The 24,167-nt window shown below is 37.0% G+C and overlaps 1 protein-coding gene across 7 annotated transcripts in view; it reads right to left on the minus strand.

Annotated features, from left to right (window-relative positions):
* Nucleotides 1-24,167, minus strand: part of celsr1.S (cadherin EGF LAG seven-pass G-type receptor 1 S homeolog) — a 96,469-nt gene that overhangs the window by 29,545 nt on the left and 42,757 nt on the right. For all 7 annotated transcript variants that reach the window (XM_041588505.1, XM_041588506.1, XM_018255794.2 and 4 more), the window contains exons 3-7: nucleotides 20,395-20,617; nucleotides 17,596-17,711; nucleotides 10,136-10,224; nucleotides 562-719; nucleotides 308-471 (exon numbers count right to left, since the gene is read on the minus strand). In XM_041588505.1, coding sequence (XP_041444439.1) covers nucleotides 308-471; nucleotides 562-719; nucleotides 10,136-10,224; nucleotides 17,596-17,711; nucleotides 20,395-20,617 — 750 coding nt within the window. The remainder of the gene's footprint in view (nucleotides 1-307; nucleotides 472-561; nucleotides 720-10,135; nucleotides 10,225-17,595; nucleotides 17,712-20,394; nucleotides 20,618-24,167) is intronic.

A 24,167-nucleotide genomic window follows, 5' to 3' on the forward strand; every position in this document is an offset into this window, starting at 1 on the left:
TGTATTGCATATATAAAAGCCATAGGCACAAGGCACAATGCAACTCTGTAATTAATGCTATGGAACGCTCCTGCCACATGATGCCCCCCCCATGGTGCATTCAAAGTGGGACCAACTGTTTACGCTCCATTCTCGGGCATGACCACTAGGGCCACATGTTTCCTCATGTTAAGTAAATGTGGCCATGTCCTCTAACCAAAAATTTTTTTTTCATAATGAAATAGAATATTAAGTGTGTTCTACTGTAAACCATGATATTTAGTTATGTGTTTTACCAATGCTGTGTATAACCATATATGTGAATTACCTGCTAACGTGCCATTGTTGGCAATAAAACTTGCCATATCTATTGGTTTGTTGTCAATAGTTAAATTCCTGATGCACCCAATAAAATGCCTGTTCTGCACTGGGAAATCTTCAGGCAAGTTAGGAACACCCCCCAGCAACAGTGGTCCAGTCAAGTCAAGTGATCTAGATGGAAATGGAGATGTTTGAGATAATGAGAACTGGTAAGATATACTTTGACATATACTCAAGGTATGTTACGTTGTATTTGCTTACTTTTTAGAACCTGTTTGGGTCCCTTGAGCAGCACAAGTGTAGTTTTTAATAAGATTCCCAAACCGTATTGCAACAGCCGTATCACATTCATCCACTGTCACAACAGCAACCTTCTCTCCAGATGGTCCATGGGGGATCCCCAGTCTTCCAATATTAGGCTGCAATTGGGATAGAAACACAGCCCACATTAGCAATTCTTATGCTATGCTTTAGACAAAATTTATTTGTGAGGAAGAACCGAATGAACATGTAAAACTATTGCTTTTGGTAACATTGGTAACATTGCAGTATAACTTATTCTGTCTTAAATTCACAAACATCAGTTATATTAATAAGCTCTTCTTTAGTTGCAGACACCTCCATATAGAACAGAGAAAGGCTCACATTGGCTTCCCTTTGGTACAACTTGTTGCTTATATCTGTAGTTTTGTCACTCACTGTTTAGAATATATATTTTTTTGCTGTAAAGCATTTTCTTCCATCCAATTTATTTAAATATTTTGTATTATTAGTACAAGTATAGGATCTATATTCCAGAATGCCCAGGACCTGGGGTTTTACAGAAAACTGATCTTTCTGTAATTTGGATTTCTATACATTAAGTCTGCTAAAAAATGTTGAACATTAAATGAACCCAATAGGATTGCTTTTGTGACCAATATGGATTCATGCGCCTTGGTTAGGATCAAATACAATGTACTGTTTTCTTATTACAGAGAAATTGGATATTGATTTTAAAAATAAGAATTATTTGATGGCCTTCCTGCAATTCGGAGCATTCCGGATAAGGGATCCCATACGTAATATTCTCACAGTGGTTACATGTGCTTGGGGTTTCAACATTACCCTAGCTCTAACAAAGCACAGGATAACAAGCACCACAATGAATGGGCTGAGGAACAATGTTTCCTTTATGACAAGTTTCCACTGTTAGCAAAGTCATTTGCACAGTTCCAAGTGCAACCAATGCCGTTTTTTATTTCAGGTCATGCAAACAAAGCACAGAACTTCTTTCATTAAAGTGTTTGCTTGCAAAACCTGACTTGCCATGACTCTACAAATTAGACTCAACCTTATGCACTACACACGGCCCTCATCTCTGAATGGTGCTGAACAAGCTTTCCTTTCACTACTGCTAGCTGTCATGAGGTGCAGATTAGCTGAGCACCCATATTCTGAAGATTCCTCCCAAATGCAGGAACATATGGTCTAAAACAGAAACTGTCCCGTTAAATTAATTTACAGTGTATGATGTATCAAATCTGCAACTATTTTAGCAACAATTATTGACAATATTACCTTCGAAAAATATTCATGGCAAAAAAACTTATAACATTTAGCATAATAATGTTCAATTTAGCATTTAGCATAAAACAGCATATTTATATCATCATTATGCATTAATAATCCAATACAAAGACCTAACAGCAATATTTATAAAGATATTTTTTTATACCAGACTAAATCCGTTCCCTTATACATCAGTTATAATTGTGACACATGCAACCAACATATTTATGATTAAACCCTCTTTTTATAGCAGAAATATAAAAATGTATTTACACCATTATATGTAAGTGCAACGGCAACCATGGCATTTCATATTCCTACAAAGCTGCCATGTCATTAAAGTGGTGATGTATGGTATACTGTATTTCATTGAGTTATGTTTGTTTTTTTTTAAGCAAGCTTTTATAAAAATATACCCCCCCCCCAACAGCATACCATTGGCTGAGTATTTACAACTGCTGAGTGGTTGTAAGTTTGTTACCTCTGCATTAGAAACAGGCTACATTATAAAATATCATGGTCGAACACCAACTGAAAAACAGCATTTGAATTACATTTCTGCATTTGATAACCATACAGTATATCCACAGCACAGCATGCATAAGCTCTTTGCCCTTATTGCATGTCTGGGCTGATATATACTCTCAATAGTGTCTGATTCTGGACTATGCTGCAAACAACAACTTATTATAAGGTTGCAAATAAACATATACAAATAAAAAGATTAATTACTACAGTTTTATACAGTTTAGAGAAGAGAACATACAGAAGCAGTTGCACTTGAAATAAAGGGAATTGGTGTTGAATCATATGATTGCTGGATTCCACTGCTGAAGAAGAAGAGAGTATGCCCTTGGGGGCGGTATAGTTTGTTAGAGTTATGGTAAAGCCTAATGACAAATTGCTTTATTGTTAAAGGTCATGTTATGACATTATCTGATATATAGGTAATAGCTTCCATAACGTGTTAGAAACTAAGATATATGAAGTTTTCTTTATCCCTTTGGAACAGACTGGGGCGAAACAAGCTGATCTGTATTTAGTTAAATGTTACAGTCACATTTTACATACATATGCTACAACATGATCTATAAAGTGATGGTTCCATTGGGTTTTTGGCTACAAAAGCTTAAAGCTGGCATTTTCTTCTAACAGGGCACTATACAAATTACATTTATTAAAACATAACACACTTGAAGTAGAAATATGGCACTGGATTTTATTTAGACACTTATCTAAATTAAGTCTAAGAGGCATTTTAAGGTGCAAAGCTTTTTATGTTCATCAAAAACCTACTTGTGTAAACAAGTGCAGAAAATGCAGGTGGGTTTAGGAACAGGGCAGAGCAAATCTTCATGTGTTGCACGACATGCACGTAGCAATTAGAGAAATGCTAATTCATTACAGGAGCTCTAAGCTGTATATGAGCACTAATATATATATATATATGGGTTGAGTGCAGAGTACTCTTGTATTTGTCTATATATATATATATATATATATATATACAGTATATATCAGAGCTAATTTCCCTTCAGGTAAGTTTAGGTGGGATGGATATGAGGCAGCAGCAGCAGGCCAACTGAATTCCATGCATAGACAATTGTATACGATATTTCATGATGACTCATGTTGCTTGTTATCTCAGACACAAATGCTTCCCAACATGTAAAGGTCTATTAGAAGCAATAAATGTGCAGAGTGGGAAAAAATTGCTGACTCTTCAAACAAACTTTCAAGTACAGTGTTGTAAGAATAGAATTAATTTTCCTGTTGCATTTTAAGGGCACCTCTAGGCAGCTCTGAATCTCTCTTCTAAGGGAACAAGTATGGGATCTGCTATCTGAAACTGAATTATGGGAAGGTTATCATCCATAGGTTGCCCTCCAAATAATTTAAATTTTTTTTCCTTTACTCTGTAATAATGAAACAGTAGCTTGTACTTAATCCTAACTAATATATACTTTAATTAATCATTACTTGGGGAAAAACAATTCTATTGAGTTTATTAAATGTTTACTTTATTTTCAGTAGATAAAGTATGGAAAACCAAAGTATGGAAAGACCCCTTATCCAGAAAATCACAGGTCCCAAACATTCTGGAAACAGGTTCCATAACTGTATAGCCTAAAATTTCAAAGAAAAGGCAACTTGAGTCACAGCTATAATGCCCTTTAAAACAATTAATTATAAATTGATTAAGGGATCTCTCAAAACAGCCAAGATGCATTACTGTGGGACAGGGGCATGAGGTTGACAACTTATTTTCAGGCATTTCCACTACCAATGCTTACCTGCTCACTACTAGGAGACCAGATGTACTTAGTTTGCATTCTAACAGAGCAATATTCTATCTAAATCACTTTCCACCACTGCTCCCATGTCCCCGGCTCAGGACAGAAGTAAGCTGTCTTTTAGCATAACACAGCTTTTGACAGACAGTCTATGTTCTATCAAGTACGTTTTAGAGAAATCTTTTCCCAAGAATCCAGCTGTCAACAGGGAACATAAATGAAAGGAAGTGCTAACTTGAAGCTTGCAATTATTAAATCTAAAGGGAATAAAAAAATGCATGCTGGCATGTGATTATTACATTTCACACATTCATTACTGGTCTGCTTTACTAATAGTAAATGAGTAAATAATTTTAGGTAGTAACAGTAAAACAGTAGTGAAACATACATGTGTGGTCAAAAAAAACAAACAAACATTAATTTAAAGAACTGATGCCCATTCTGTTCATTTCCAATAGCTCTATTTAAGGACAAATAAACATATAACACAATTTATTCACATATGAAACTAGTAAAATGAAATACAAAATGTTCACATTATGGTTAGGTTCTATGTATTTATCCAGCGTGGGTTTAATATTGAACAGCTGGACTGTGAGTACACTATGATAACAGATTAATAAGTCAGATATAAATCAAGTTGCAAATGCTACTGTGATAAGACCCATCGTTGTTCTTTAGGTACAACATGAAAGGTGATACCACAGTACTAATCACATTGCTCCACAGTAACTACCTCTGGTATGCTCACTTCCCCAGGGTGTATCCAGATGATTGAAATACCAGACTGCAGGAGAATGTGTCTTGCTACAAGCTTCCCTTGGCAGACTTATCACACACAAAATGTCTTACTCAGCTTCCCTCAGCAGACTTTTGAGAGGAACATCAGCTGGGGGACCCCGGGCCAGGTACAGCGAACTCTCAATTTCTACACAACACGTCTGCTTGTAGATGAAGTCCCTAGGCCCCCTCCGCTGAGTTCTCTTTTTATACTAGTGTAACAATAAAATAATCAATCATGACAGAATTTGGTCATTATCTTAATTGTGGACATATACCAAAATAATGGCCATGTGCCCAGAACTGTGACCATGAGAATGACCATGAGAATGAAAATAATTACTGTATACCTAAAACTATAACCATGTGAATAAGATACAAGAAGGAATTATTATATTGAAATAATAACAAAGTAATAGATGGCTACACGCCCAGAACCATGACCATGAGAATGGCCATGTTTATGAGTTAATTAACTCCTGCTGTTCCCTTATTACAACTAATGCTAATACATCCATATAACAACTAAGGAGCCATATTGGATACACTTGATCACAATCACATTCATACATGGCCTGCCATGTCACACTTGTATCACAGAATGCCTCTAAAATCTCTTCTTCATTGTAACTCTTTGTTATATATATGTAATCAAGTGATATATCAAACTAATTTGTCAAGCCAAAATTTATGTAAAGTGACATATCAGAGAGGTATTTAATAAGACTGATGATCCTGTCAATAAAATCGAACAAATACACAGGCATCCCTAAATAAAATTCTTGCAGCAAGCACGCATATCACAGTGATTGGCAGAAACCCCCTTTAAGCAACAAAAATTGCCAAAATCAGCTGCTTCTTCATATATTGAATTACTTCCTTGAAGCACAGATATTGTTGTTTTGGATCTTGCCTAGCAGCAAACGGTCTTGGGCATGCAAGTCAAGCAGTACATTCCCAACCTCTCTCTTTTTCAAGGATCTCTAAATATGCAGGGTTTATAATTACTAATGCAAACATATTTAAAATAAGTCTAAATCAAGGGCAGGTAAGGAGAGGTACATTGCAAGTGTTCTTACACAAAATGGCAATCTTTTGTTTGATGGTACAGTTACAGATCTGTATTTATCGGCACAGATACTTTCCCACTAACTGCAAAAGGTAATGGGACACTGAATTATTATTTTTTTCTGATTTCTGCTCAGTGTAAGGCAACACCTATGGTGATATGTTCTTTACAGTACAGTTTCTCAACCCATAAACTTTAATTTTAAATCCAATGAGGTATTTTTAACCAATATATGCCATTGGTTGCTGCCCCTCTTCTTCTGAGTAAAAAATATGTTCAAATGATTGTGGGTACATCTATAACTGTGTGCACAAGGAAACAGTATATATTATATATAGCAAAAGTGCAACCAGTTATAAGCTAAACTGTAATATGGGTAGTTACTGTTTCAACTGGGTGAGGTCTGGGTCTTGGCATGGCATCTCTCAGTATACTTTGGGGGCTTTTTTGTTAACTTTAATTGTTACAAAAAGTAAAGAAGATAATAGAAATATATGAAGCATAGCTGCACCTAAATAACTTATATTTTAAGATATTGTATTGCTTAAACGAATGCTTTATTGTTTTCCCCAGGATACCAGCATGAGTGTAGTTTTCAATCATTTTAGGCATCATGAGATGAACATTGCTTTAATACCGATTCTTTTCAGAGAAGCTCCTGAGTCATGACACAAGATCAACAGAATCCATATGAAGAGTAATGAGATAATACACTAACACGAGCGCCACAGGAAGTCCCCCTGCCTACACAGGTTTTCTTTGTAGTGCATATGCCTGAAGAAAACAATGGCCCAGTAGGCATTTGTGCGGTAAAGTGAATAAAACTTGTGGTGCCTCTTAGGATTCAGGTCAATGAATTACTTGAAATTGGTCACTACATTGTTCTCTTTGATGCACCACTGATTTCCTGCCACCAAAGGAATGTCTTCTAAATTTAACTGCAAAATAAATTCACGGTCTCATGCAAATGAGTGGCAAAGGGGTCTGTTGTGGATGAGGTCAAAACTCCTCTGTATTGTCTGTTACATTTTTCCATTTGAAAGTCAGAATCTCAGAACAGACCTTTGCCGTTTGTTGCAGAGAAACCATTGAGAGCAGATTAGTGACCCCCAACAGAACTCCTGCTGTGTCTAATAGGATTTGGGTTTCTTCCAAATGCTTGCTACTGCAACCAGGTTTAGAAATGTAATGCTAGTAGGCAGCAAAGTAATACAGACCTTTCTAGAAACACTGTTTTCTTGTTTAGAATGATATATACAAGCAGACTTAGCCCTGCACTGAGTGAGGTTAATTCTGATTTTAGAACTTTATTTCAAGGACTATATGGTAATAGGTGAATTTAAAACTTGCATAGAAACACTATAGATCGGTTGTTATAGATCAGTTGTAAACGTTTATTAAAATTACTACATTATTGACCCAATCAAAATATATTTTAAACCCTTTTTTGTTTTGAACGAAAATAAAAAATGTTACTTCTTGATTTGATTTGTCGATAGCACCATCCTAACTCACACACAGTAACACAACTTCTTAAATGTCTCCAGAGCTGAACAAATATTGCAGGAGCACCTCTGTGTATAAAATAATATTTTCAATTACCAATTTATCATTCCATGCAACCTGTTTTGTCTCTCTTAAACAACATCCAGAAAAGTACAAAAACACAATACAAAAAAGGGCAACTTTCACTTGCAATTGTATCTGCTGCTGGTCAAAGCATAAGTGCCTCCTGAATAGGGCATAAACCCCTATTAGAGCTCATATTACATAGGGCAGTTTCTTTGCTAGCATATTTACTGATAGAAGCGTCCTACATCCCCCCTGCAGCGTTCTACTGATTTAAATAGGAACATCAAAATCACCTGTGATTGTAAGGCCAAAATAATGCTCTAGTGCAGTGGTCCCCAACCAGTAGCTCGTGATCAACATGTTGCTCTCCAACCCCTTGGATGTTGCTCCCAGTGGCCTCAAAACAGGTGCTTATTTTTCAATTCCAGGCTTGGAGGCAAGTTTTGGTTGTATAAAAGCCAGGTGCACTGCCAAACATAGCATCAATGTAGGTTGACAATCCACATAGGGGCTACGAAATGGCCACTTATATGGCACCCCAAGAACATTTTCCATGCTTGTGTTGCTCCCCAACTCCTCTTACTTTTGAATGGTGCTCACAGGTTCAAAAGGTTGGGGATCCCTGCTCTAGTGCATGTTTTTCTGGACAAGCATTGCATAGTTCCTATTTAAATCAATTGAAAGCAGTATGAGGAGTGCGGAACAGATGGCATGAGATTTAAGTTAAAAGGGTAGTTAGTTTAAAATGTAAGTTTTAAAATAATGTGGCATCATAAGACAACTGGAAATTAGTCTTCATTTTTATCATATTTATATTTTTTTTAAATGTTGGTATTTTGAACAACAACTAAGATCCCTAGCAACCCTGCAGCAGTTGAGAAGTCAGAATAGGAGAGGTAAATGTGAAGGCTTCTATATAACAAATAGAAAGTAAGCATAAATGTTCAGTGTGGTCTGGGCTTCAGTTGGGAGGTTAAGCTTAGGGATCGTCATAAATATCTGCCATAGAAGCTGATACAGCAAGACTGATTAATAATCAGAATATGTAGACTGCACTGGGTCTACGAATACAAATCTCTACACAGTCGCCGGCTGCTTTATAGGGAAACAAACAAAGCTTCTCCAGGTCAGGGAAGTAAGGTGTGGAGTTCCCCCCCCCCCCTGCTGTTAGGGTCTGTCTGAAGTTTCCTATCTGCAGCAGTCAGAGCAAGTAAATCGAAGGGGCAATTTCACTGCATACAGTCAGGTTTCTTATATAAACTGTATGCATTTTTAATTAAAGTATATTGGAGATAGATTTCTTTTTCATTAAAGAAAGTAAAAATGGATTTTATTTTTTTGCCTTTACATCCCATTTAACGCAATTCTAATGTTTTATGACTTTTGGTGATCGATAGAATAGGAAAGACAGAAGATCCCCTTTCAAAGAAAATAAATATTTGCAGTGCTTTTCTGCACGCAGCTAGAATCCATCTGGGGAATGTGGTGCTGATATGTCACCAGCTCCTCTCCATATGCACAGCAAAAAGTTTATCCACAGCTAATGCCAAGCTGACAAGTCAAGGTAATATAGGAGTGAAATATGACCAGCCTATTTACGAGCCAGCACACCTTTGGTTCACCTTTCCTGCATCATCAACTTTTTTATCATCAGCAACCTTCAGCCTTCCTTTGATTGTTCAGTTTAAAATCACATGTATGGCTGCAGTCAACCATTAAAGTGCTTATATTTTGCAAATTTCTTAGTGTCCAAATTAAATACATTATTTTCTCCTACAACATATACCACACCTGTAGAAGGTATACAGATATAATTCTAACCAGACCTGCAAAATAAGATAAAGAATTCACATGCAGCACTATGCACGTACAAGTTTCCAGTGTGGAACAATTTGCTTCTCCATCAACAAATGTATTGACGGTTGTGTTTGCTTAAGGAACCAGTTTCTAGATATTTATTGAAATCTAGGCAAACAGTTCACCAGGTAACCCTATCGGATAATATTAAAACCAGGTATGAATATGAAAGTATATTATGTCCTAAAAAACTTAGTAGATTTGCCCTGTCAACTGATAATCAAGATCAAACACAGTGCAGTCAGTAATGTAGTGCATTGCCCACAATGTAAATTATTCACAGTGACACAATGATGGAAGCATAGTTTACAGACAATAACAACAATTACTGTTAAAAACTAAATTTCTTACCAAAATAAAAATGCTTAAAAAATGGTATGGTTTACAATACAAATCTAATGTAAAGGTTATTTGGCTATTTATCATTACAGATACAATTTTAAAATCTGAGAAAATATATCTCACAAAAAAGCTCAGAACAATGTGCTATTTGATGTGCAGTTTGATTCCTGCTGCAGAGACTAAAATATTTAATAATATATATTGATACATAGAGATGAAGGCTCCACAGTGCCTCTCTCGTACACATGGCTGTAAACTGTCCTGACTGCAGAGTATATGTATAACAAGGGATTTATACATCATTATTTTCATTATCATTTATTTATATAGCGCCAACAAGATGCGCAGTGCTTTACATAGGATTTCTTACCTTATTGTAGTACTGCACCTGCACAGAATGCCAGTGTCCATCACTTACTCCTCCTTCAACATAGGGGGTGACTTTAGTAGTGGTCTCTCCTAAAACATAAAAAGGTCCATTAAGGAGGGAGACTTTACTAGTGGTCTCTCCTAAAACATAAAAGGGTCCATAAAACGGTCCATTCAGTACATGTACTGGAAATAATTAAATTTGATAACATTCAAAATCCTGGCCTCCATGAAACAGAGAAAAGAAATGATGTGCATTTATTTTCAAATCCTGCATGTTCCCCCTTAAATCCTTAAAAAGAATATGACTAGAAATGCCATATTTTATATATCGAACCAACTATAGAAATCAGCATCTCTATAGTAGCAATGATTCAGGCATGCAAAGTTTTCACAGGAGGTCATTTTGGATTTAGTTAGAAGTGTCAGTACAGTGTACAGCATTTGCAGTGATGATCAGAAAAGAAGATGGGGAGCTACAGGCGCATCTTTGGAAGCACAGATATCTACTGCTAATTGGCTTTGGCTGTCTTGGGCTGGTATAGAAACCCAATGTACAACATTTCTGCCCTACTTCTCTAGTTAAGCTTACGTTTTCCTTTAAAAAGACAGAGGACCACACTCAACAACTTTTCTTAATTGTTCACTTATCACATTATAATACCATGGTTAACACAATGTTTTGGGTCACCTAAAGTCTCACAAACATTATATTGTAAACAGACAGTGATAAAAAAAATTGCAACTGGTCTTCATTTATATTTTTGTGTTAATTGGCTTGTTGTTCAGCACCTCTCTGTATCTGGTTGCTATTGTTCAATTTACTCTAGCAAACATGAGAATGAATAAGAGACTGGAATATGAATAGCAAGAGGCCTACAAAGACTACATAAGATAAGTCATTTAAAAATAATTACAATAAAAGTGTAGCCTTACACAGCAATAGTTGTTAGCAGCCAGGATCAGTGACCCCCATTTGAAAGTTGGAAAGAGGCAGGAAAAGGCAAATTCATTCAGAAATTATAAGAAATAAGCCATTCTATAACATACTAAAAGTTAACCTTTTTAAAATGTAATTCCCCTACTATTTTGTCTTGTACAAGATTTGGGAAACTGCGTGCACATTAAAATTAAACATTGCCATTAAAAACTAATAAATCCAGAATCCACAGTCTACAAAAAGGCTTTAATACACGTTCTTCCACACAAACTGTCTTCAAATCTTAAAGGTTCCAGGGGCCTCTTCTGTGAATGCTTATCTTCAGTTCTTTCCATAGATTTTTAACTGGATTCAAGTCTGGTGATTGACTAGGCCGTTTGAGCCGCTTTATTTTCTCTCTCTCTCTCTCTCTCTCTCTCTCTCTCTCTCTCTCTCTCTCTGAAACCGGTTGAGAGTTTCCTTTGCTCTGTGTTAGGTTTCATTGTCTTGGTGAAATGTCCACCCTCATTTCATTTTCAGCATCCTGGTAGATGGCAGCTGATCATTATCAAGAATATCCTGGAACATTTCTCTATTCATCCTTCCATTAATTATATGAAGTCTGCCAGTACCATATGCTGAAAAACAGTCCCACACCATAATGTTCCCACCTCCAGACTTCACTGTTGGCATGGTGTTTTTGGGATGATATGCAGTGTCATTTCTCCTCCAAACATGGTGTGTGCAATTACATCCAAAGAATTAAATTTTTGTCTCATCTGACCAGACTATATTACCCCAGAATTTCATTGGCTTGTCCAAATATTGTGCAGCAGATAAGCTTTTTCTTCAACAGTGGAGTCTTGCATGGTAAGTGTGTGCATAGAGGCCGTGTTGGTTGAGTGCATTACTTTTTTTTTTCTTTCTTTTAAACAACTGTACCTGCTAATTCAAGGTCTTTCTGAAGCTCTCGGTGAATGATCCTTCGCTCTTGGACAACTCTTTTGAATATTCATTTGACTCTTGTGAGGAGCACCTAGTCGTGGTCAGTTGAGGGTGAAATTTTGTTCTTTCCACTTCTGGATTCTGGCCCCCAACATTGCTCACTGGAGCATCCACAAGCTTAGAAATACATCTGTAACCAATGGCATCAGTATATTTTGCAACAATAAGGTGGTGAGTCTTGAGAGAGCTCCTTTCTTTTAACCATCATGAGATGCTTCTTGTGTGATCGGTAAAGAGACGCCTTTTCAAAGGCCATCAATTAGGACTAAACCAGCTGATATTAATTTGCACTGATAGTGGCAGGATTGCTTTCTGACAGATACTGACATATTTCAGCAGGTTTCTTGGCTTTCTGTGCCTTTTTGTACCTCCATTTCTTAATCTGTTCAATACTTATTCCTTGTGTTATTCAACTTTACTACACGTAACTTAATTTACTTATTTGTTTTGAGTTCTTTGTTTGGATTACGTGGGTTGTTACTGACATCTGGTGTAAGTTTCATGTCAATAGCCCCATTAGAAATAGATTTACTGAGAAAAACGTTGACGTGTTCAATACTTATTTTCAGTGCTGCATTATAGAATATGGGAACCACTTATGTGTCTTGCAGTTGTTGTGAGCTACATCCAAACTGCCAGATGTGGAAATGACCATTGAAAGCAGGATTATGTCAGGCTGTGTTTATGTTTACACCATGGACCCTTTCAGTAATGCAATCTAAAACAGACTTCTTTCATCTGTATTAAGGCTAAAGGTGGTAGTTGCTAACCAGCAACTCATATGCTGAAGGTTATAGACATCAAAACAGCACCCCTATCTCCCAGTTCAGAACAATGCAGAATTTAATTGTAAAAACAAAGCATGTTTATACATAGGGGTCAAATAAAGGTACTTTAGTTATCTATATAGTAGCTTTGATATGCCTGGTTTGCCTGTTTAGATCAACAAAACCTCATACAGTTTTTTCGTGATTAAAACAATGGGCAAACAGTATGTTCAGCAAAAGTCAATACAGAACTTGCGGAGTATTTTGGCATTGACGCGTTTCGTGGCGTCTTAACTATATTCAATAAATGAAGATTTTATGATTCAGCTGCCGAAATGCTCCGCAGGTTCTGTATTGTCTTCAAATGATATTGGCCTGGACCGGGGGCATGCTGCGTGCAAGCAAACAGGTTTACTGAATCACTCGTGCAGGCGAGAGAGAGGGGGAGTGCTCCCATTTGTCTTCTTGTTCAGCAAAAGTGCTGTTTATAGAACTCTGTTTAACAAGGGGGTATACTGCACCTCTAAAATGGCAACCGTCTTCCCATGCTCTTTCCCAAAAAAAATGAACAACAACAAAAAAGTACAAACCTGTGCAGGCAGTCAAGGGAGGAGACCCCAAATTACTATCTATCAATGTGCCTAGGGCCTTATTTGGTCAGACTCCAGGTCTCTTTGTTATTCACCAAACCCGAAGGCATTGGGTGTGACACTCCCGTCCCAAAATGTAATCAAACACACTCTCCCACACCCTATTTAGCAAGGAGCTCCTGGATAATTTAGGGAAGGCATTGGAAGTCACAGTTCAGACTTGAAATTTCTCCAAATTCATCACCAATCAGCAATAACAAATAAGTGTATCTTTTGCCCAAGGTGCAGCTCAGGTTTGTACATGTTCTTATGAAAACAGATTGAAGCATGATGCAAGCCATTTAATGAAAAAATATGTGCATATTTTATATATTCACTGCTACTTAATGAAAGGATGTCTGGAGGCCCACAAACACCTTTCACCTGTTCTGTACTGAGGTTTCTAGAAGTGGGTAGGCATTGCTGCATGCTGTCGCTGCTAGTCTGATTTACAAGTATGTATGTATGTATGTAGCAAAACTTAGTAACAGAAGTGATTGAGACTAGAGACATGCATACAAATCAGAAGCGCTTTTGATTTTAACACAGGTAAGAGGCATTATAAAAAGCAAAGAAAAAATCATAAACATGAAAAATTAAAAAAAAAAGACAAAAAAGTAGTCTAAATAGTACTTCATGAATTTCTTGTAGCAAAAACATATTATGTGTCCCTCTTGTTTTTATCGATGCAATGCCGCTTTATGTTTAATGATGAAAATACCCTTATACCAGTCAAATTTTGCATTTGAATGCCTTCAACCCTATAAACAGGTACATACAGTATTAGTGTTGAATATGTGCAGTGACAGGGGGATGCTGTGCCAGAAAATAACAGATAGTTCAAAATATTTAAAAGAAGTAAACACATAATGCAATAATTTAAGGGCATGTTACATTCAGCTGCTACTGGTCATTTAAGAGCTGGAATGTTTCATTGTCACTGTAAATCTATTGTTTGCTTAGGAAGTCATGCAAAACTATACTCAGTTTGCAGTAATTAGCACATTACTGACAATGTATTTGTGGAATCCTGCTTACATCAATTAAGTGGTTAAAAAATGAAAAAGACAGTATACTTGCATAAAAAGTTTCAGTTTCTTCATAAACAAAACAAAAAGCAGGATATAAATGGAAAAGCTTTCAAATCATAACTGGTTGTGTACAGTGCAAACAAGCGAAGTCATTTCATCTTGCTCCAGCAACACAGCATTGCATCATGTGATTCTCGCAGCTTTTCATTTACAATTAAATGTATGGAAGACAAATAAGAAGAAAAAGAGGCTGGTGCCTGGTGGACTGCCCAATATCAAACCTGCATTGGTAGAATGTAGACAAAATAATTACCCCAAGAGCTGATTGTTCAGATTGTATGGAACCAGGCCATTTTTTGGCTAAGCTACCAGAAAGCATGCTCACAAAAAGTGGCTGCAAAATTAAATAAAATCTTTTTTTTTCAGCTCTACTTTATAGGTATGGGAGCTGTTATGCAGAAACCTGTTATCCAGAATGCTCCGAATTATGAAAAGTCTCCTATAGACTCCATTTTATCTAGATTTTTAAATGATTTCCTTTTTCTCTGTAATAATAAAATAGCATCTTGTACATGATCCAAACTACAATATAATTAATCCTTATTGGAAGCAAAACCAGCCTATTTGGTTTATTAAATGTTTACATGATTTTCTAGTAGACTAAGTCAAGAGTCAAGAGAGAGTCAAGAGTGAGTTTATTGTTATTTCATCCATATACGTTTGTACAGTACAAAGTGAAACGAAACAACGTTCCTCTAGGACCATGGTGCTACACACAACATAGATGGACCGGACAACAGACAAAAAGTGCAAGCAAAAAGATATGCAATTCCTGCAAAACAGGTCAGCATAGTGCAGGGACAGGGCAAGACAATGCAATACAATCAGCAGATGTAATATGTTAAGTAAATAATGCTAAACGTCAGACATGATGGGTGTATCATTGTGATATTATAGTAGTAATAACATGATAAAGAACATGATAAAGTGCAGATGCGCTCATAGAGAACAATTGTATCCAACGGCTATTTATTTATACAATGGCATACAGCGGCCGTGTAACGTTGTGGTATATAGTAAGGTTAAATGGAGTGTGTGTGGGAGAGAGATCTGTCTGGTCCCTGAGTATTCAGGAGCCTTATGAATTGGGGGAAGAAACTGTTACACAGTCTGTTAGTGACGGCCCTAATGCTTCGGTACCTTTTTCCAGAGTGTGAACAGTGAGTGTGAGGGGTGTGTTGAATTAGCCACAATGCTGCTGGCTTTACAGATGCAGCGAGTGGTGTAAATGTCCGTGATGGAGGGAACTTCTCTGCTGTCTTCACTATCCTCTGTAGAGTCTTGCGCTCCATGACAGTGCAGTTCCCAGCCCAGACAGTGATACAGCTGCTCAGGATGCTCTCGATAGACCCTCTGTAGAAGGTTTTGCATATGGGTGGTGGGAGGCGCCAGAGGCGCTGTTGGGCTTTCTTGACTAAGTAGCTGGTGTTGTGGGACCAGGTGAGGTTCTCCACCAGGTGGACACCAAGGAATTTGGTGCTTTTGATGATCTCCACATTAGAGCCGTCGATGTACAGTGGAAGGTGGTCACTCCTGGGGGCAGATTTATCAAGGGTCGAATTTCGAAGTTAAAAAACTTCGAAATTCGACCATCGAATTTGCCAAATTCTTTTAGAATTTTTTGGGCGTTTTTGGACGAAGTAAAATTGTTCGATCGTAGCATTAGATTCGAATGATTTCACCGAACGACCCATTTTCACAAAAAAACCTCTTACTTTTTAAAACTTAGCCAAATTTTGGCTCTAGGTTCAAAGAGGTCCCCATTGGGGATGGGAAAATTTCTTGTTTCGCTGCAAAAATGACGCCCATAGACTTGTATGGTGTCGTGCATCAAAAAAAAAAAAAAAAGTTTTTTGACGCCCATATACTTTAATGGGCGTCGGCGACATTTCGCCAGCGGCAAATTTTTGGCAAAACAAAACGGGTCAAATTCGCCCATCCCTAGTCCCCATAGGCTAACATATCAATTCGGCAGGTTTAAAGTGGCGAAGTGTCAAAGTCAAAGTTTTTTAAAGAGACAGTACGTCAATTTTCAAATGTTCAAATATTCGAAGTTTTTTCAATTCAAGCCGAAGTCGAAATTTGGCCTATTCGATGGTCGAAGTAACCAAAAAATACTTCGAAATTCGAAGTTTTTTCATTCAAAAATTCACTTCGACCTTTGATAAATCTGCCCCCTAGTCTTCCTAAAGTCAACAACCATCTCCTTTGTTTTGTCTACATTGAGAGACAGATTGTTGGCTCTGCACCAGTCTGTTAACCGCTACACCTCCTCTCTATATGGTGACTCTTCAATATTGCTGATGAGACCCACCCATCAGCGAACTTTATGATGTGATTTGTGTGGTGCGTGGCTGCACAGTCAGCCAGATGGAGGGTGGTGGCTATTGCATCGTCTGTTGAGTGATTTTGACGGTATACAAACTGTAGGGGGTCCAGTGCTGGTGGCAGCAGGATTTTGATGTGTTTCTTGACAAACTTCTCAAAACACTTCATGATGATGGGGATGAGTACCACAGAACGGTAGTCATTGAGGTAGGACACTGATGACTTCTTCGGCACGGGGACAATGTTGGTGGTTTTGAAGCACTTCGGGACAGTGGAGGTGATCAGGGAGATGTTAAAGATGTCAGTGAAAACATCTGCCAGCTGATCTGCATTTTCTCTGAGAACTCTGCCAGTCAGAGTATTTTCATAGGTAGCAATGGTTTAGAAAGACCATGTAATTTTTTTCTTGTAGAGGAATGAGATCAATAATTAAGAAACCTTAGGACTTGTGGTTAATAAGGAGTCTTTCAGTCAAACATCAGAGTGTTCTACTTGATTAAGTGGGTCACTCTGCTGTATTTTTTACACCTGTTTGTTTTTAAATTATTAGGAAGCTGTTATAGATGCTTAAATTATAAGAGTAGACTAAACATACATATTTGAAACCAACACAAGTGGCAAAAAATGATTAAGTCAGTCTGTGAAGATGTAGATTTGGAATTGCATATGATTCTGTTACCTGGTTCATTATCAAAAAGCCCTAAAATGGCTGACTAGCTTACCTGCTGAGAATGTTAACTGGATCTGTTCTTCAATGATCTCAAGTGCAATAAAGTCGTGTTTTTCATTAAACCGCCCATTGTAAAGAAGCAGAGCATTCCTCTCCCTAGTTGCAAACCTGCATTACAAAGGAATAGTCATAGTGTTTACTTTAATTACAGAGAAATGAAAGTAAAACATGTACCAAATCCACAACATTTATTACTGCAAACATAAATTATCACTAAATATTTATGTGTGGAAAACTGATTCAGGTTATCTCAGTACGTTTCATAGTGTGGTCTAGATCCAAGATGTTCAGGTACTGTATATGTGAATTTTATATCAACAACACAACCATACTAATATTGTAAACTATTTAGCTGGGTTAATAAGTCATTGATGCTGAAGGATAATAATGGGCTGGCTACTTTTATGTCCATAGCAAATTATGTGTACTTTATGATATTTAATAATATTACTTTTCAGATATTAGCTCTTTGGTTTGCTACAATGTTCATTATATTATAGTTATCTCTATACTCTTGTTAAAGCAAGATGCAAGATGTACACAAGATGTACCTGTTTCCCTAGTCTGTGAACAGTGAGGGGATACGAACTAAAAAATTACAGATCAAAGAATATGTATTATTAATTAGCAGCATGGTTAAAATTATTCTGTGGCTGATATATACTTGTTAATTTCCTAAGGTTAATTATTTTAAGTTTCTGCTGATGTCTGTATGCTTTGACGTGCCTGGGAATGCAACAATATCAACTTTGATCTCTTTTCAGGTGCAAATCTATAACAAAAATTGCTTTAGAAAGCTAGCAATAATATAAGTATTTTGAAAGTAGGTTGTTCCCTCTGAGGTTGTAGGAATTAGTGTAATATTAACCAAACATGCAGTTAAAAAGGTAGTAAATCATGAAGACATTGCAATGAAGTTGTATTTGCACAGCTCAGGAATGCAGAAAACCACACCAGCGTCACACCTCATTTGTGCTCAGCTGGAAGACCCTTTACTTGGAAGACTAATGTGGGCTAAGAAGATAACTAGTCTTACTAGAAAGTAAGTGTTTTACTTGTTACTATGTGCTGAAATTCTTTGTAAGAGAAAAATGGCGATATTGTTAGGGTGCATGGAATGTGGATGCCTTTATTTAAAAGGAAGCGTTTAATGGATTAATCGCTTCAATATGGAGTTTGTATGTTTGCTTGGAAACAATGAGCCATGCATAATAATGTTGTTATACAACATTAAAAAATATTACAGTCCCATCTCTCCATGCACTAGAAAGTGTAATTGCATGGTAAAGTCTCTTTCTCTCAAAATGTTTGTGTGACATCCTACCATACATCTCATGCACCAGTCTAAGGATTTGCCGGGTGTTGCCACCTCATGTGCCAAAATGGTCTGCAAAACATTTATTCCGGGTAGTGGCAACACAACATGTTTTGGGTCAGAACCCTTTATCAAGATACAAGAACATGTTGTGTTGCCCCTACCTGTAATAAATGTTATGCAGATGTGATCTGCTGGAGTTCCTTTTCCTTTCAATTTTTGTTGTTTTGTTTATTCAACTGAGCTGCTGCACAAAGCAACTAGAAGGAATTGGATATATACAATTTTTATTGTTTTTGTACAGACCACCAACCTCATTTTTGCTTTGGGCAAAAGGGCCTACACTAGCCATAGGATCCTTTATTCCAAAGAAATACAAACTGTCTGTATAACTTGACAGAGAAAGAGCTCACAGACTCTATTTATTTATTGTGCTGCACAAAATCCTGGTTAACTTTATATGCAGTACCTGAAGATTAGCCTCAGCCAAGTACTCCAGTGCAGCACATGCAATGTTCCCAATGGGAAAATGAGCAAATCTGCTCTTAAAGGAAAATTCAACCCTTAACTAAAAACCTTACCCCCTACCCTACGTAGACCCCCCCTCCCTTATCCCCCCCAGCCTAGCTGCTAACCTGGGGAAATGCCCTTAACTTTTTACTTACCCCTTGGTGCAGATTCAGCGATCACAGTTCATGGCAGCCATCTTCCCAGGTCTTCTGTAATCTGAGACTGGCGAAGTGGCGCATGCGCAGTTGGAGCAAACTCCTGGTTCGCAACGACTGCGCATGCGCGGAAATAGACAAAGCGCCGAAAGAAGACACGAAGACCCGGAAGATGGCTGCCATGAACTGCAATCCCCAAGGGGTAAGTATAAAGTTAGGGGCATCTCCCTGGGTAGCAGCTAGGCAGGGGGGAGGAGGGAGGGGGCTCTACGTAGGGTAGGGTTTTTTTTAGTTAAAGGGGTTGTTCACCTTTTAGTATGAGGTAGACAGAGAGTGATATTGCTTAGAATTGGCTATTATATAATATAACTTTGAGTTAACATAAAGGTGAACCACCCCTTTAAGGGTTGAATTCTCCTTTAAAGCAGCTGTCAATGCTCGGTGCAGGACAAAAGGCAACATATGCAATTACACTTAGGGAGAACTGCCATGTTAGTAGGCAATAACTAAATGTGTCTCATTCTTAATATGAGTTTAACTGGCTGCAGAAAAGAATGGTAAGGACATTCGGGCCAGTCACAGATAATGCTTCTGACAGAGGAAGGAACCACTGTTCTTTATACTACCTTTGTTAGACTAAATGGAGGGGGATATAGATAATACAAGAAATTCTTTGAAACACTTTTTAAGAACAATGCTTATATGCATATTTAGCAATATTATTCTTAGAATGACAGAAATTATTATATTACAAAGAGTCTGCTACCAAATACCAGTTACCTGCATATTGTACTAAACTGATTTTACTTACATTAGGGAGACTGTGAAATGGAAGCGCTGTCGTAATCCTTTGAAGGTAAGGAAGGTCTGTGGTGGAAAGCTTCTTGTGGTCATTTCACAGTATGGCCTTTCAAATTCTCCAGGTGGGCACTCACATTTGAAACCACCAATCAGAAGATTAATACAGGTTCCTCCATTCTTGCAGACACCTGGAACGCAGCGTCCAGAGCGGGAACTCACTTCACAATGTTCTCCTACGGAACATTACATTTGTCATTAATTGCAATGTAAACAATAAATAGAGATACTCCACATGAAGTTCTTCTGGTAGTTATCTTACATAACAATCATTCGTATCAAAGCAGTAGTCATTGGCGGGAGAGTTAAATTAAAAGTGTCTCTTAAAGATTAGGAATTTGATATCATGATAGCATTCGCATCCCGATCATACGTACGTTGAACAATTTTATGCAGCACTACTAAATAAGCCCCTTTCTACCAAAAGGGGCAAGATTTTAAGGAATTTGGGCATATTGTCAAAACTGATGATTGTCCAAAAATGAGGTACAATTCAAGGTTTGCACCAGATTATGCTAAGTGTAATAAATATATTTGCAAGAATTTTATTATAGTTGCAACGGACAAAAGTCAGTGTTGTTAATTAGACTGTAAATAACATTTTAACACTAGAAAGCAGTTTTTAATAATGTATCTTAATAAATCCAGATTAAGAAGTCAGCTCTAATATCTATTTCTCTTGTCAAAACTAATGTATGCATGGGTACCTTTGAAAGCAGGCACATAATATCACAGTCGGTCTGTTAAGACAGTAATTGTGTCTCTTCTTGGCATATCTATATGCAATTTGCATATCTAATCATGCTATAGAGTATTTGTATTAAATGTATTCACATACACTGAAACATGAAGAAACTTGCAGGTACCTTTGCAGAGGGCAAGAGAAGCAGAATGCAAAAACACTGTGCACACGGCCAAACCGCACAATTGATACATACAGATAGATCACATCTAAATAGGCTTAAGATGAATAATATATATTTTATTTTCAGGTATTAACGACCTGAAAGAGTTGGCACAAGCCACATTGTGCTACACATGCACACTTGTTACCTTTAGCTTTATAACTTGCTACCTACCTATCTATCTATTTGCATATGCAAATTAGGGGAGGGAGGGAAATTGAGTGACTTTTTGTCACAAAACAAGGAAGTAAAAAATGTTTTCCCCTTGCCAACCATAATTTGCATACGCAAATTAGGATTTGCTTTGGTATTCGGCCGAATCCAAAATAGTGGATTCGGTGCATCCCTAGTTTAATCTAACTGGATTCAGCATTCAATTGCTATTTTGAGTGTGCTTTTACAAAATGGAGACTGATGGCTTATGACACCATTTTGTTCCTGTGAAAATCACAGATGGGTTAATTTCCTAAGACGTATAAAAAAAGCAAGAGTTTCAACTCAATATAGTTATGGTCACCCACAGCAGTATGTCTGCTGGCTATATATTTTTGGCATAGAGATGAGTAGTTAATAAAAATATTAAACTAACTATATAATAATGTTGCATAAAACGCCCTTTATTTGCAGGTATTATTTAAAATAAAAACTAAACAGAGCAAATCTCCACACGTTAAATACATGTACACTGGTCATTTTGTTTTATTATTTTGTTTGCATATTCAAAGATAATAATTTCAAACCTATCGAATGTGTTTATATAGCATATACACAGATATATACATACACACACACACACACACACACGGACTAAGACCAAGAATTAGCCAGCTATATTTAAACAGACAGTGCACCATAAAAGAACGAATCATGTATGCAGGCTGGATGTGAAACATTTCTGCTTCTTACATTTTCATTTAAGTGCAACATCACATTCTTATACAAGTGTTTAATATGTGAATCCTATGAAGAGCCCAATACATTGTGTGTTTGAAAGAATATTTGAAAACATTACTATTAATATATTCATTCTCTGAATACATTTTAATGTACAATAATGGGGGAAAGGGTATCTATGGATATGATGGAAAGATACTAGGGATGCACCGAATCCAGGATTCTGTTCGGGATTCTGCCTTTTTCAGCAGGATTGTGCCTGGCCGAACCGAATCCTAATTTGCATATATAAATTAGGGGTGGGTAGGGAAATCATGTGACTTTACGTCACAAAAGAAGATTTTTTTTCTTACTTTTTCCTTCCCTTCCCCAAATTTGCATTTGGTTCGGGATACGACCGAATCTTTCATCAAGGATTCGGCCGAATCCCAAATAGTGGATTCGGTGTCTCCTTAAAGATACATTACTTACAAAGTAATGTTAAGTAGGACACTTCAGCAGATTAAAGGAGACAAAGCCTTGGCTCTGAAATAGAGTACTACTCTACATTTATATTCTAAAGCAACTTACAGTGCATTAGTGAGAATAAAAATAGTGTGACAAACACTATTTACAAACAGAACAGCAAACTGTCAAACTAGACCTATCCGTGGCACGTGCATTGTAATGCCACTATAAACCCAACAATGGTTCCTATTTGGTTGGTCATGTTGCATCTATTGCTAAATAATGTGAAATGAGTATCTGCAATCATAGCACTGCCCATTATTTTCAGTTGAGAACATTTCAATGCAATTACAGGTTTTTGGACTGCTGTGGAAGGCAAAACAGCATGTACATACCTTTCAATGACAGGTTTTTAAAGGATAAGTAAACCTTAAAAATATGTGAATGTAAAATTGATGAGGGTGCTATTCTAAGCACTTTTGCAATTTACATTCATTATTTATTTTTTTATTTGAAGATATGAAAGGATTCATGTTCTGTTAACATCAATGAATTTTGTTACAACAAAGCCACCTGCTGGTCATTTTCCCACCAAACTGACCACCAAGTAGTCAAGGAAGTTGTCAGGAGAAAGAAAGAGGCTGCTCTGATATTCTTCTGCTAAGGAAAACATTTCTCAAATTAGAAACCTCTCAAATCTTTCCTAACCAGAAAAACATCAAAACCAGCCTTCTTTACTTGACTACTTGGTGGTCAGACTGATCAGAAAATGACCAGCAGGTGGCTTTGTTGTAACAAAATTCATTCATGTTAACAGTACATGTATACTTAGACTAATTTAACATTATGTGCCAGAATAATTTTAATGAAATAATGTATTCTTACATGAAAATTCCACTGAAGTCTATTGGGAGCACTTACCAGTAAAATTAATCAGGAAGGGCATTTCTTATTAAACTGAACATAGCCATATTTGTAAAGGCACTAATGGGGGAATGTAGTATGTACGTTAGTGCTAAAAACTTTGCGGATATTAGCAACAATGTGTGCATCCTTTTTGTCCGATTACAGACCTCGACGACTTCCTTGCTATGTTTGTGAACAATTACTATTTGCAAGCATGCGCAGTGTATGTAATAAAGTTTCACTGTCGCAAATCATTTTTTTGAGATAAAATATTTAACGAAAGTTGTTACGCTAACCTTTGCTTAGCAATAATGAGTGTAATATTCGTGAGCGGCGCTAAACATTAGCAAAAAAATAATGCTTGACATTTTTAAAGGACTGCTCCCTGTCTTGGTGAAAGCACTGCATGATGAGATTTTTTTAATGCAAGTCAGAGCTTTTTTTCTGAACAGTGGCGTCTAAACAGATCATGGGCTGAAAATACAGGAGATCTAATACCGCTACAAATAATGTATGTATTCTACATATTGTGCTTAAACTAGAATTGAAGGCACCAGCTACATTTTACAAACAT

The sequence above is a fragment of the Xenopus laevis genome, chromosome 3S (assembly GCF_017654675.1).
Source record: "Xenopus laevis strain J_2021 chromosome 3S, Xenopus_laevis_v10.1, whole genome shotgun sequence".
Lineage (NCBI taxonomy): Eukaryota > Metazoa > Chordata > Amphibia > Anura > Pipidae > Xenopus > Xenopus laevis.